Source organism: Pelmatolapia mariae, linkage group LG17, assembly GCF_036321145.2.
Source record: "Pelmatolapia mariae isolate MD_Pm_ZW linkage group LG17, Pm_UMD_F_2, whole genome shotgun sequence".
Classification (NCBI taxonomy): domain Eukaryota; kingdom Metazoa; phylum Chordata; class Actinopteri; order Cichliformes; family Cichlidae; genus Pelmatolapia; species Pelmatolapia mariae.
The window spans coordinates 8055390-8069054 of record NC_086242.1 but is presented as its reverse complement, the minus strand read 5'-3'; the positions used below and the strand labels follow the sequence as shown (position 1 = coordinate 8069054).

General features: G+C 39.4%; 2 protein-coding genes across 2 annotated transcripts; one reads left to right on the top strand and one right to left on the bottom strand.

The window, feature by feature from the left end:
* Positions 1 to 1988: 1988 nt before the first annotated feature.
* On the bottom strand, positions 1989 to 5295 carry LOC134647082 (THAP domain-containing protein 5-like). The gene is made up of 3 exons (XM_063501234.1): positions 5106 to 5295; positions 4709 to 4895; positions 1989 to 4348 (listed from the first exon to the last, which is right to left on the bottom strand). The coding sequence occupies exons 1-3, from the start codon at positions 5219 to 5221 to the stop codon at positions 3614 to 3616; spliced, it is 1038 nt and encodes a 345-aa protein (XP_063357304.1). The 5' UTR covers positions 5222 to 5295; the 3' UTR covers positions 1989 to 3613.
* A 564-nt stretch (positions 5296 to 5859) lies between these two features.
* LOC134647005 (dnaJ homolog subfamily B member 9-like) lies at positions 5860 to 8356 on the top strand. The gene is made up of 3 exons (XM_063501107.1): positions 5860 to 5958; positions 6242 to 6483; positions 6771 to 8356. Exons 2-3 carry the CDS (start codon positions 6267 to 6269, stop codon positions 7226 to 7228), a joined length of 675 nt encoding a protein of 224 aa, XP_063357177.1. The 5' UTR covers positions 5860 to 5958; positions 6242 to 6266; the 3' UTR covers positions 7229 to 8356.
* Positions 8357 to 13665: the final 5309 nt, after the last annotated feature.

The window sequence follows — 13665 nt, the reverse complement described above, 5'->3', positions numbered from 1 at the left end:
TTAATTTTGGGGCAATAATCTACTGCTATTCTTATTCAATCTCACTTTTCTATTATCCTCAGTCTATATGTCAGCTGTTTTTTGATTATACCAGGGAAACTACCACCAAGCCATATGCATAACTACTTCAGTAGCTCTTAGCACAAGTCACTGCATCAAAACCTAACCTTTTTAAGACAAAGATACATGGTATTAGGACCGCACCAGTACTTTTTTCAGTAGCTTGAAAGTCATTTTGGCCTACAGTAAACGGTTGTTTTAAGCAACAACAAATTTACAAGATGCTGTTTGAGGAGCAGGACAGCCAAAAAGCAATAGCTTATCCTATTTGTCTAGTTGTTGCTTATCCAAATCACAAATGCAAAAAGTCTGGACCTAAGAGATACGCTTATCTGTACGCTGAGTTTCCAAGGTCTGCAAAGGATATGGGCACAACCTTTAAAATCTCCCTAGTCATAGCAGATATTACAAGGTCAAACACAAAACAACTGGCCTGCACATTTCAAAGAGACTGACATTTTTTTAAATGATTATTTTTTTATCTTAAAACAAAAGTTTTAAGAACTTCACACACAGGTTCGCTGACACTGAGCACACAACTACACAACAAGGCTATATGTACAGTAAAAGGGTGCACCCAGACACTTAGCAGAGCTTAAAAAGTCAGTGTTCAAATAAACTTATATATAAGTTTTAGATATATCTTTTATAATCTTTTATCATTTTAATCTCAAAAGAACAGCGTGGACAAAGTTCACTTGTCATGATGCTGCGGATAATCCTGATGTTTAAAAAAAGAATATTGATAACATATCTCAAAAGATGTGTAACTGTTGTTTTTGCACAGCTTTTGTAGAGTTATAGACAACTCTCTCTGTCTGCCTTTGTTTCTTTTTGAGTGTTTTTCGTTTTTCAAAAAACGAGAAAGCGCACGAGTGTTGGAAATGTGCTTCCTCCAAAGGGTGGCTGGAGTCTCACTTAAAGACAGCATGAGGAGCTTGGTCACCTGGGACGGGCTCAGAGTAGAGCCGCCACTCCTCCATATTGAAAGGAGACAGCTTAGGTGATTCAGGCATCTGACTAGAATGCCTCCTGGACGACTCCTAGGTGAGGCATTTCTGGCTTGGTAACGCCTAGCTGTCTATAGACTGGACTGGGAACGCCTGGGTGTCTCTAAACTGACTTAGGAACGCCTAAGTGTCTCTAAACTGACTTGGGAATGCGTCAGTGTCTCTAGACTGACTTGGGAATGCCTGGGTGGTAATGTTTGCTTAGACTGCTGCCTGTGGTACCTGAATCTGGATAAGTATTAAAATAATGGATCGATGGATGGCTGGACGAAAGTAAAACACCTGGCTTGAAGTACTTCTTCAGACTTTTACTATTTTAGGCTAAAGCAGGCTGTAAGAATGACTTAAAACACTTTTTACTGTGGTGCACCAAAGAAGAAGAAAGCTGAGATATCTCTGAGATATATGGCAGTATCCCAATACTGAAAATGCACAGCAGCATTATTTCAATTCCAGTTTAAGAGGCATAAAGGCAACAACAGCAATTTGTGCTTAAACAGGTGCCAGCTGGAACAGCTGTGTAAAGACAGCGATGATGATTTTCTTTCTCCAGCAGGTGGAGCTGAAGCACAAAGAGATCTACATAAGCTGGATCACCGTCATTTTCAAAACATGAGGAGAAAAACAAATGAACACATCGTCAGTAGTCTTCAGCTCAATTTCAAACCCAGAAAATCTAGACTTGTGGTCACCTGACCCATGTCATTTGAATCTACACTGCACAAAAAATGCCCCTGTATGAAAACTGAATCATATGCTTAGTTTGCCATCATCACAATACACCTGCATCAATGTTCACTCAATACTCTTTTTGCAGACTAAATGTTTGAAGAAAAAAACTAAAAAATGAATGAATGCATTGATACAACAGAGTTAAAATGGAGAGAATTTACCAGCAGCACATCAAGGTATTGCAGTTTTTCCAGTTCTATTTATATTAATTCAGTCTTTAAAAAAATACAATTAAATGACTAATTGTATAACATGTAGCACTTAAGCAGCACACCAGTACATTAAATGTAAACCATTTAAATCTTGTTCAAAGAAAACATATGAAATGGATAAGTGATAACAGTGACATCGTGCAGCAAACAAACTGAGTATAACAAAGGAAGCTGCCGACAGACCACACAGTGAAATGCAACAACGCTGCATAGGGCAGCAGTCAAATAACCATTAATAAGTTAGGAAGTTAAAACTGATCACAAGATAGAGTAGAAAATTACTGTGCACAAGTCTTAGGCACTAAACATTCTCACAAATAATAGTTTTTATTTAGTAAACTGATATAAAGTGCAGTAATGCATTTTTGGCATGGCCAAAATTGAAACAGCAAGAACAGGAAAACTTTCACAGTTTTTCAAGCTTCTCAGCAGAAAGGCCGTTCCAAGCATCTCAGAGAAGTTGCCCCAGCTCTTTTGTAGTACCTCAGATGCATCTGGTGCAGGGCTCTTGTTCTTTATGTCTCTGGATTGCAGTCATGTTGCAGAATTTGGGACCGTTCAGATACCACAACTAAGGTTCCTAAAACTTCTGCACTGCATCCCATAATAATAATAATAATTATGCACTGTAACAAAACACTGAGAAGCTGTAATCCAGCTCCAGCAGGTGGAACCTTAAAGATGATCTGATACACGTGTGTAATAACAGAAGCAGGGAACTGTTTTGTAGAACACTGAGCTAGATAAAATGAGGCACAATGGCCTTCTTTCATTCATTCAATCAAAGATGGACACCAGCCAGTTTTCCTCAGCACTATACTGATAATAACCCAATAGGCATGTGCCACATGTTCCACCCCACATTTCTCTATATAGGAATGCATGGAGAGATGGTGATGTGTATGGTGGAGAAAACTGTGAGCTTACTGAACATGAATTCTGTGTTTGCACAGCAGTCATAATGGTTAAAAAAAGAGGAGAAAAAACCCACATCATATAAGCTTCTGTTCAGACAGAAGTACAAAGGTTTGATGTTAAAGACGCAATCAATGGACCAATGATGAAAGCACATCAGTCCCATGCTTATTTACTATTATTATTATTATTATTATTATCTGTCCCCCATTTTAACCACTTAAAGCTGGGATATGATCACAGGTGGGTATCCCCATTAAAGTGTAATGTAAAACATATTTTGTGTTTTCTTCATTAGAATGCATTACACTTATTTCTGTGTTATAGTTTTATACATTTTTAAAACTGTAAATGAATACATGAATATATATTACATTGTTATTATTGTCATTTCTTTTTTTAAATGTATCTGCTATATTATTTTGTTAGAAATTGTGTTTAAATTGTCTAAAACAGCCATGGCTTCATCCTTTGAGGATATGCATGGTCTAAGGCTGGTCTGACTTTATTATGTGTGTACGCATAAATTCAGGTCAGCATTAAGGAATCCAGCAGACATATGACTGAAGCGCAGCGTCTTCTTGTGTGCTTTGTGTAAGGTTTGTATGAAAGCATTTGCAACATGTCTACAAAAGCAAATTAACTGTAAGAATATATTAACATCTCGTTCCATCTTGTAAAAATTCAGACCAGCACAGATGATATACACTCTTCTAAAACTTTCTGCTTCTCTTTAAAAACAGCACCATCCCTCTTCAGGAGGGCTATCTCGTTCTCCAGGGCACGGATCTTAGCCACTGTGCTCTCCTCCCTGCGATCCAGTTCTAAGATCTTTGCATGCAAACTCAAGATCTTCCTCCAGAGCTCATCTTTGTCAGTATCCGGTCTGCAGTACGAATGCTCAAAAACAGAAACCTTCTCTTCATCAGTGAGTCCACTCTCTGCTAAAAAACAGCCTGTAGTTTTGTCCTTGACCAGTTCCATGGGGACAAAGCTAAAAGCCTGACCCAGCACTGCCTGGAATGCATCTCCATCCATGTTTGCCCCTGCATCAGAGAATGAACCTGGCTCACAGCACAATACAGTCACAGCAGACTCGGCCTGCTCTTCAGAACAGAGTTCCCCGCTTGGAGACTGTGCTGCCGTTTCACCATCAAGTGGTTTCTCACAAGCAGCAGTCTGTATCTCAGAACGTTCTAAATGAGAGTCCAACACCGCAGGTTCAAATGCCATCTCTGTGCGCTCCCCAGACATATTGTTTATCACTGCTGACTGGGACTTTCTGCCTGTTTTGCTCAAAATGAGTGGCCTTTTTTTACTGGCAGGAGAGTCGAATGTTGCAAGCTCAGGATCACCGAGTGAAATGTTGGTTTTAGCCTTGAGGCTTCTTTTCAGGTTTGTCGTTTTCTTCTCATCGTCCTGGAATAAAAAATAAAAGGTCTTCATTAATGGGAATTAACAGAAAATCAACAAGCCTTGGCGCAACAAACGCGTGGTAAGAAACTGCTTAAATCCTTGCCTGCACTCTCTTCGTCACCACTCTTGTACCCTGTCTCTTGCTTTGATTGGTTGACCCCAGGTATTTAAACTCACCTGCCTTCACTACCTCTTTTCCTTGCAGTCACTGTTATAACATAGTACTAATATATACAAATATATATATATAAATACAGGCTTAACTCCACAGGACCACGCTTTATACTCAAAGTTTAAGAAGTTATTAAGAAGCTAAAATTGTATTCTGAGCTTGATGTTTTCTAAATGCTTCAAGATACATACATCTTCACTAGAAGGAAAAATGGTGGGGATGGCTGTATTCTTCAGGTACCGGATTCCCCATCGAATATCGAAGCAGTCCGCTGTAAAGTGCTCACTGCACAGATACTGATGTCGACTCGGGGTCCACTGCTCCCTCTTCATGTTGCTCACCCATTTCTGAAGCCTGGACTTGTCTTGCAAAGGAAACCTTTGAGAGATAGACCGATAATAGAGAGCTTTAACTCTAAGCACTGGAGTGTGATTTGGATCAGCCCAACAGTCTACCCTCGTGTCATTACAAGCAAGCACTATGATATACTTAGGTGACATCCTTTTTACTCCTCCTGCAAGTGACATCTTTCACCAATTAAGCGAAACAACACTTTCTTACTGATTAACTAAAACAACAAAAACATACGGGTAGAAGCTGATTCTCTTGTTGTCTTGTCTTGATGCAGTCCCCCCACGGTTTCTGCAAACTCTCACAGCGCAGTAGCGTGGCATATCTGTAGTCGGGCTACATGAAAACACCATGAAGACCCGTTCGAGGCTACAATTAAAAAAACAAAAAACAACACAAACCAGCTCGTAGATGATTATATCCGGCTTGTAGCTCTCGTAACGGAAGTGACGTGTACAGCATTTCTTTTCTTTTTTACTGGCTCTTTCACGTCATCACTTATTAGAAATATTTCCATTGAAATTAAGATTCCCTATGAGGATATAACTTTTTTAAATAAAATTATTATTTTCATTATTTGTATTAAATAAAAACATACAAAATAATAACGCACGCGCTAAATAAAAAATGTACCGATGGCAAAACCTGTATAGATCTCACGGCATTTGTCTATAAAGTACAATCAAAGTTTTAATCTTTGAAATCTTTCATTTAAATTTACTATTGACTTTCAATGCTTCCGTTTTTCCCCAACCCTCGGATTATTTAAGTATTCTAATTCTGCTAAATCGATTACGTCAAAATTGAATAGAAAAGCAAAGGCGGAAAAGATGAGCAGATTATTTTCTTGCGTTACCTATCAACAACGTTCCGCCCTGGCCTTAAATCTTCCACGTGCGCATATTTTCCACCAATCACAACGGTCTGAATCACTGTGTTCGGAAACCCACCAATGGCGTTGCGAGTCGTGGTGTTACGGCTCAGGAATGCAGCTAGACAGCAACTGTTAGCTTTCGTTTCACATCAGCTGAGCTGGAACCTCCGGCGATTAACACCAGTGTCCCCGGGCTGTTTGTTACCTTGTATACAGGTAAGCTCTCAGTTTCAAGACGCTTTAACTTAGCTGCCGCCGGTGGCTCTTTATAGGGTATAATTTACAAGCTTTTAAAAGGTCAAACTAGTTTCTCCCCTTTTCCAGTAAAAGTTGTCATTTTTCTTGTTTGCGACGCCTTCTGCCTTCAGACTCGCTCGAAAGTTAATAACTGCTTGTATCATTTGACAAAACGGTAACAATTTTATCCTTTTAAGGCTTCCCGTGTTTCAGAATTGTGTGAAACGTTTTTAACACAGTTGTCTAAATGCTGTTCTCACAGACGGAAAGGTGTCTAAACCACCAGTATGACCACAGCGCAGTCGACGTTGCTGCTAGCAGTGCATATTCTGCTCATCTCAGAGTTCATTCTGGCTAAAAGGGACTACTACGACATACTGGGGGTGCCGAGAGATGCTACCGAGCGGCAGATCAAGAAGGCCTTCCACAAGCTGGCCCTGAAGTACCATCCTGACCGAAACAAGGGGCCAGACGCCGAAGACAAGTTCAGAGAAATAGCAGAGGGTAAGTTACACATTATGTCAGTCTGTATTATTGGGAAAGAGTCCTCATACAGTTGATCTAGAGACCTAAAAGCAAAGTAGTTGCTACTTAAAAGTTTGTTTTTAAGGATTCTGATGTGAGAGTGGACTTAAAGGGGAGGATCCGCCCCAGCAGTCACACCTTTCCTTGTTTTTGTTGACGTAATTGCACACTATGGTAACGGCTAAAAGGTTACACGGCCCATTCTGTGCTTTTTGTAACCCATTTCCTAATGCATTTAATCTTATATATGTATTTGTGTCCTCCAGCATATGAAACCTTATCGGATGATAAGAAGAGGCAAGAGTATGACCAGTTTGGACATAGTGCTTCATCAGGGGAGGGCCAGAGAGGAGGAGACTACGACTTTAACCAGCACTTCAAGTCATTCAACTTTGATGACATTTTCAAAGACTTTGACCATTTTGGTCAACAACAACACCAACACCACTTTCACTCCCACTCTAATTCCCACCACAAGAGACACTTTGACAGCCACTTCCAGGCTCATCGAGAGGCCATGAATGGGCACAGGAGGCAGTTTCAGCAGGGCAGCTTTGGCGGAGGACTATTTGATGATATGTTTGAGGACTTGGAGAAGATGTTTTCCTTTCACACGCACAGCTCCAGAACTGAGAACAGATTTCAGGGCTCAGGGAAGCAACACTGCAGGACAGTGACGCAGCGTAGGGGGAACATGGTGACCACCTTCACTGACTGCTCCTAAGACAGGCTGGATAGTAGGTGCTGTCAATAGCATCCACCTGCTCGAGACACCTCTGGGGGGTTTTCTTTGTGGTTTTTGAAATTGAAAGCTAATTTATCACTTGGTGAAACAGAGTGGCTTTGCGTGGCTTTAGTAATTGTATGTAATTTCCTGTATGAACAAATATCTAAGCTAGCCTGAAAAATGGCTGCTTCCAAGCAATAACTCATTCATATTATTATTATAGCATAGTAATAAGTCTTAAGATCAGTCAGATACCTCCCTGTCACCTCGCTTTCCAGGTTCATTATGTTTACTTGTGTTTTATGATGGTACAATCTGTGATTCTCAGGCATGGCCTATGCTTAGTTTAAAAATAGTACTTTTCTCTTGAGCAGTGAAGCAATGAGATGCGTTAGCATTCACATTTGTGAAAATGTGAAACCATAACTCTGCAGCTATATAGGCCATATTTTATTTTATCTCATCAATAGAAACCTTTTTCTCATCCAAAACCAAGATTTGCAGGTTTTGCACATTTGGTTTCCTGACACCCCCCCCCCTTCTTTTTTTTCTTTATTTTGGCGAAAAGATACATTAACAATCAATTCTTCTAACTGCATTTGTGGATGCACTACATTCACCTGGAATGTGTACAGTTTGGCCATTATCAACTGTTACCTCGTTTAGTTTTTTGTTTTTTTTTGGTTGTTGTTGTTGTTGTTTTTTTCCTCTTCCAACAGAGTTGCATCTACCTTTTACTCAGTCAGGGTTGGAAATTAACATCAGTCCTATGACAAAAACTGGCAGACTTGGCCACTTGCAAAGTCGGCGGAGGTGTGTGCATGCGTGATTGCTTGGCTGTTTTTTGTTTGTTTGTTTTGTTTTGTTTTTTTCATTTGGACCAGCTATCACAAAAACCGCCCAGGCTCATCTGCCAGTCAAACTGAGTGGTCTGACAAGTTAAGATTCCCTAAACTGATCATAATGTGCAATATTTAGCACCTTTGCTCTTCATGTTGCCTATCTTCTATAGACAGTGCTGTGTAAATGTCATTGTCTAATGTCTGCACTTTGAATGCGTGTGTGAGTGTCTTGAATATCAATTGGTTGCAAAATGTTTCGAGAATGAATAAAAAAAAGTATATATTAGAGGAAAGTTTGTGCTTGTGTGTTTAACTGAATTGGGAAAGGAGGGAGGCAGTAATGCACTTGTGTCATTGGTCTTTGTTATTAATGTGCTTTATTGTTTATGATTGTATTCTGATTATAAAATATGAATTATATTTGCATGTGAAGCACACACCAATGCAAATGTAGAATAAGTTCCGTGTCATGTGGTCTCATGAGATGAGATGCAACTAAAAGGAGAAGCTGCTTGATGTGTGAAGCCACACATGTTGCAAAGTGCAAGTTGCTGCACTGGCTTCTGCACACTGTTATCACTTAAATGAGACTGTAGTCTTACATGCATACATGTTATACAGTCTCAGATAAACAGACTGTAGCAGTTTTGTACAGTAAGTGAGAGATCCACTCAAGGATATTTACATAACGCAACTGCACATTGGATGATTCTTATGTGAAACTTAATAGTTGATTTGACTGAAAGACAGTTTTTCACGCTCTTTTTAAGGGTTCAAATGCATGCATCATAACCCACCCCCCCAATTTTACTTATTTGGGTCACCCAGTTACCAAAATACACAAATAACCCACTTTCAGTTTTGCCAGCGTTTTACCTGATAAGCAATTCTTGTCTACTTCCAGTAGAGGTCATACTTTCTTAAGGCAGGAAAAGTGTTTTGAGCGCAATCTGCAACATTCGTTGGCTTGTCAGGTGACACTGAGGTAACCTTGACAAAAATAACAACATAGTGGGTTAAAAACCTAGGTAATGCTTTTTATTAAAATTCGGGCTATAATGCATTACAAGAAGGATGAACTGTTCCCTTGATCGTATACTCACAGGGGTCTTTTGAAACACTCTTTGTCTGCTCCCTCACCCTGTTCCAATTTTCCATGGGAAACCCTACCAGGGGGCAAAATCTCCCTGACAGCATAACCCCTGGGATCTCTGGGACACACAAACCCCTCCACCACGATAAGGCAGCGATTCACAGAGGGGTATCTGTAACACCTATACACTCAATACAATACTTTTATTAAACACTTTTAAATAAAGTCAAAGTTTGAATTTCTCTCATAATCCACCGAGAGACTATATTTTCAAAAAATCTGCTGTTGTCAAAATACTGATGACTCTAACTGCATCTCCTCTCCTTAAATCCCCTCCCTGTTTTATCTTTCAATCTTGAAATCTAAAGTTGGCTTAATTACATATTTTTACCCACTGTTTATCCAGCACAGCAATAAATAACAGATAATTATTTCATTTCATGAAATGGCAAACCATTTTCCTACAATTTCTCTACGTCATTTAGTGGGTTTTTCTCAAGTACAAAACAAAAGCTATGAAAAGGTGTTTGCATGCCTAAAATTGTGCTTAACTTACTTAATTGCTGTACCTGAGAAACAAACATAGCAGGAGGGTTAAAGCATTAAAACCGAATGCTCATGAGATCCAACCACAAGATGATAAAATAAAATATTAAAAACAACAAGAGAGAAAGTAGAAGAAAAAAGACTGTGGCATAGCAATCCCCTTAACGTCTCCATTTGAAAAAAAATGAAGTGAGCATGTGTATTAGCAGAGAGCTCTGTGGTGGTAAGGTTGGCTAATAAGTAATAAACACTGGTTAACAAGTAATTCTGATGGCCATCATATTTTTCATAAACTTGAATAAGGTTAGAGATCCAGCACGCCATGGTCTTGCAAATCTGCAGCGTCACAGAGCTAGCATGACACTGCAGATTTCTTTGTCTCTAATAAAGCATTTGTTATCTTGTCTTTTATGACAACACACATCTAACACTGTGCTACAAATTAGGTAACTGGTTTGGTTTAATTGTAGGGCAGGCTCTGCTAGTTGGGCATGAAGCCATCTCACATTCAATACATATCATTTTTGTATGCAAAATACTCAAGCGTTTAATATCTATTTCAGAGGTGGTATTTCCCTTTCGATGTAAGTGGCCTCCTTGACTCCTACAAATACTTCCTTACTGTACTTAAGTACAAATTTCAGGTATCTATACTTTACTTAAGGTAGTTGTTTTTCCTGACCACTTTTACTCCCTACATGTTTTAACAAATATCTGTGCTTTCTTCTCCTTACATTTTCAAAACAGACTCATTACTTTAGCTTTAATGCATTTGAGGGAGGTTTTGTCATTGCCAGCTTTCAGGCATCAAAGCGATTTGAGACTAAACAGTAACATGAAAGGCAGTCCTGTTCGTGTATTAATCACCAGAGGATCGCCAAAGTCAGGGGTTAAAAGTGGGAAAGATATTCTTTCTTTCTTTCTTTATTTTTTGACACAACACCAGAATGACTGCAGGTGTCTATAAGTTGCGGTACTTTGGGATCTAGCTAGCCTTACTGAAGAGGAGCAAACATAAAGGGAGTGACTTTAAAAAAAAGAAAAAGTGACAGGTAGTTTCAAATGCAAGGTATCTATCAGCCTAACAAACATCAGCAAACACAAACTGTTTGTGGGCAGTTTGTCACACAGTGTGTTGCTAGCTAAAGGTCCAGTTGCTGTATTTCACAGGGAGAGAAAAGAAAGAGGGCTAACTTTAATCAGAGATAGAGAAAGATAAAGACATGAGAGAAAGAAGAGACATTGGATTTAAATGTAAGGACTGTTTAGTGGTATTTGATAAACTGTAAATGTAAAGCTTACATGTAATTCCTCATATTTTTAAATCAGATATTCGGTCTGTACATTCAACATTGTTTTTTTTCATATTGTGAAATGTGCTGTAAAACAAATTGAGGTAGACTAACTGCTATTTAAAAGCTGCATGAAAATAAACAGGTTAGGGTTCGCTGTACTGTGATGGTTCTGAAGTAAAGAACAGCGTGTGACTGGTGCCCAGTGACTGACGTTCATGGTCAGAGTAAGGTTACATCAAGTGTAGCAGACATTCATATGAACTTTAGCTGATGATGCTTAGATTCATTGACTGAATTCCACCTTCATACCAAATGTATACCATCTAGAAAAAAGGCAGCAGAAACCATGCTTGCTGTCAGTGTAGAGGATGGAATCAGCAGGACAACTCATGAAATATCTGCTGACATCTGGTTTAATTACGTTGTGTAAATCCACAAAGAGCAGCAGGTCAGCTGATCACAGCCTGTACACTAGTCTGAAAGTCTGCTGAAGTTCTCAATAGAAATTATTGTCAGTTATTTTTATTTCCCTCCACACTCAGCCATTACAACCAATTTTAGGGTTCCCCCACCTGCTGACTCCCACTTTACTGTACACATTTTCCTGTTTTGAAGCAAAGTCATCCTCTACAATGTAGGCAACAGAAAATAGATATATTTTCCTTTTTTTCCCTTCAGATTCAAGCTGAGTATAATTAGAATTTTAAAAAAGTTAGACTGAAAGTTTGTATTCCCATCTATTAATATTATTTTATCATTATGTTAATATAACACAAGGTTCATATAGCTTTGCACACAAATAGAAACATCCTCCAAAGAGCTACTTTTTACTTTCTTACTTTGAGTACACTTCAGAGCTTGTACAGTTTTATTTTTACTTAAGTAAAGAATTTGACTCAGTACTTCAACTTTTACTGGAGTAGTTTTTAACAGTAGTATCTGTACTTCTGCACAAGCACAGAATATCTGTAGTTTTGCCAACTCGGCTTGTTCATGAAAATCAAAACCACCTTTTTTGAAATCCGGCAACGGGAGAAAAACCCCCACCAAACTCCGTGTTCCCAGAGTCTGACGAAAAGCCACAGACTGAGCAGCAGGTATATTCTTGCCTCACCGTCCAACTTTGTTGTAGCGTTTATGTCGCATATTAATTACATCGCGAGATGCTCAAACGCTTTGCTATGACAATGACCACGCATATCAAAAGGTACTAAATTGTAATGGAAAACCAGTCGATTCAAGTTGAGTCCTGGCAAGCCATGGTGAGTCAATTCAAGTAGGTACTAATGCAAAAGGGACTTTGCGCCAGGGGACCAAATCTTTGGGGTGGCCCAGTTTTTAGTGCAGCGTGTTTTGGTATTTGAAAGCCACAGAGACGTGGTGTTTAGAGAAAATGCATCTCAGCTGTTCCGATACTGATGACAGATAAGAGATCACTAAGAGTTTTCGCTTATGCAGCAGTTGTCCTTCTTCTCTCCTGGTTTGCCTTTAGGTTCTTTCCCAGCTTTGACAAACATCCAGCTGGGATAACCACATTTACTCAGGGCCTTTTTGATATGATGTTCTTCTGCTTCCCTGCCCGCTGTATCAATGGGGATGGTATTTGTGCTGTGTTGTAACACCCTCCACTGCTTTAGTGACTGGAACACAAGTGACGAGAGATGTAACATCATACAAGACAATTGTTGTATCTGCCTCCATAACACCATCTCTTACCTTCTCAACAAAATCCAAGGTGTTCTGGATGTGGTGTTTAGAGCTGCCTATCAACATGTTGAGGATCAAAGACAGAAACTTTGAGCTGTTATAGGTGACCAAGTTGATCATTCAGACAGTTGTTCTTATAGGTTCACCCTGTTTATCTATCTTCGGTAAACCATATAGACTTCGTATAGCTTCCTCTGAGTATAGTCTGTGGTATGAGGTCTGGTCAATAACATTGTCTTGTTCTAACTGCTTCAGACAATCCATCACCCTCTTCCTGTAACCACTTTCTGGGTCTCTTTTCAGGGGTTCAAAAGTATTTTTGTCACTGAGCAGTGACAAAATTTTCTCATGATAATCTTTCTGATTTAGCAAAACCGTGCACTTACCCTTGTCTGCTGGACGGATGGTATTGCTGTTCTCATTATTAAGCGATGTGAGTGCTTTCTTCTCCTCCTCCTGCATTGCTGTATTATCACCGCAACCTTTGCATTCCTGGGACAGGCCGAAACCTTCATCTGTAGTTGCTCTGCTTCCACATCTGCAATGTTGTTATTTTGAATTGCTGTTTCTGTGACTGTGATCAGTTCCTCTAGTGGGATTTGTCTTGGTGTCACAGCAAACTTCAACCCTTTTGCTTTGCTTGGGTGAGTTGTCTGTCAGATAAAATTTTCACCCGCTTGTTCACATCTTCGGTGTGGCCGCTGAGGACACACTACATATTTTTCTGGTGTTCTTTATGGCATCAATTTCAACAATGTCCTGAAAACATTCCTCAGAGATTTTGGTCCATATTGACATGATATCATCGCACAATTGCTGCAGATTTGTCCTGTTTCACCACATTCAAAAGGTAATCGAGTAGATTTAGATCTGGTGCTTTGGAAAGAAAACTTTGGGCCTAACTTTTATCTCCTTGAAGGAAGTTTGGTGTAAAAGAGAAGTCATAATCAA

What these genes read in the sequence shown, in the direction of transcription:
- LOC134647005 (XM_063501107.1), top strand. Translation starts at nt 6,267, where the DNA reads ATGACCACAGCGCAGTCGACGTTGCTGCTAGCAGTGCATATTCTGCTC. An exon ending in GTTCAGAGAAATAGCAGAGG is followed by an intron (nt 6,484 to 6,770) that starts GTAAGTTACACA and finishes TGTGTCCTCCAG; the next exon opens with CATATGAAACCTTATCGGAT.
- LOC134647082 (XM_063501234.1), bottom strand. Translation starts at nt 5,221, where the DNA reads ATGGTGTTTTCATGTAGCCCGACTACAGATATGCCACGCTACTGCGCT. An exon ending in AAGAGAATCAGCTTCTACCC is followed by an intron (nt 4,896 to 5,105) that starts GTATGTTTTTGT and finishes TATCTCTCAAAG; the next exon opens with GTTTCCTTTGCAAGACAAGT. An exon ending in TTTTTCCTTCTAGTGAAGAT is followed by an intron (nt 4,349 to 4,708) that starts GTATGTATCTTG and finishes TTTTTATTCCAG; the next exon opens with GACGATGAGAAGAAAACGAC.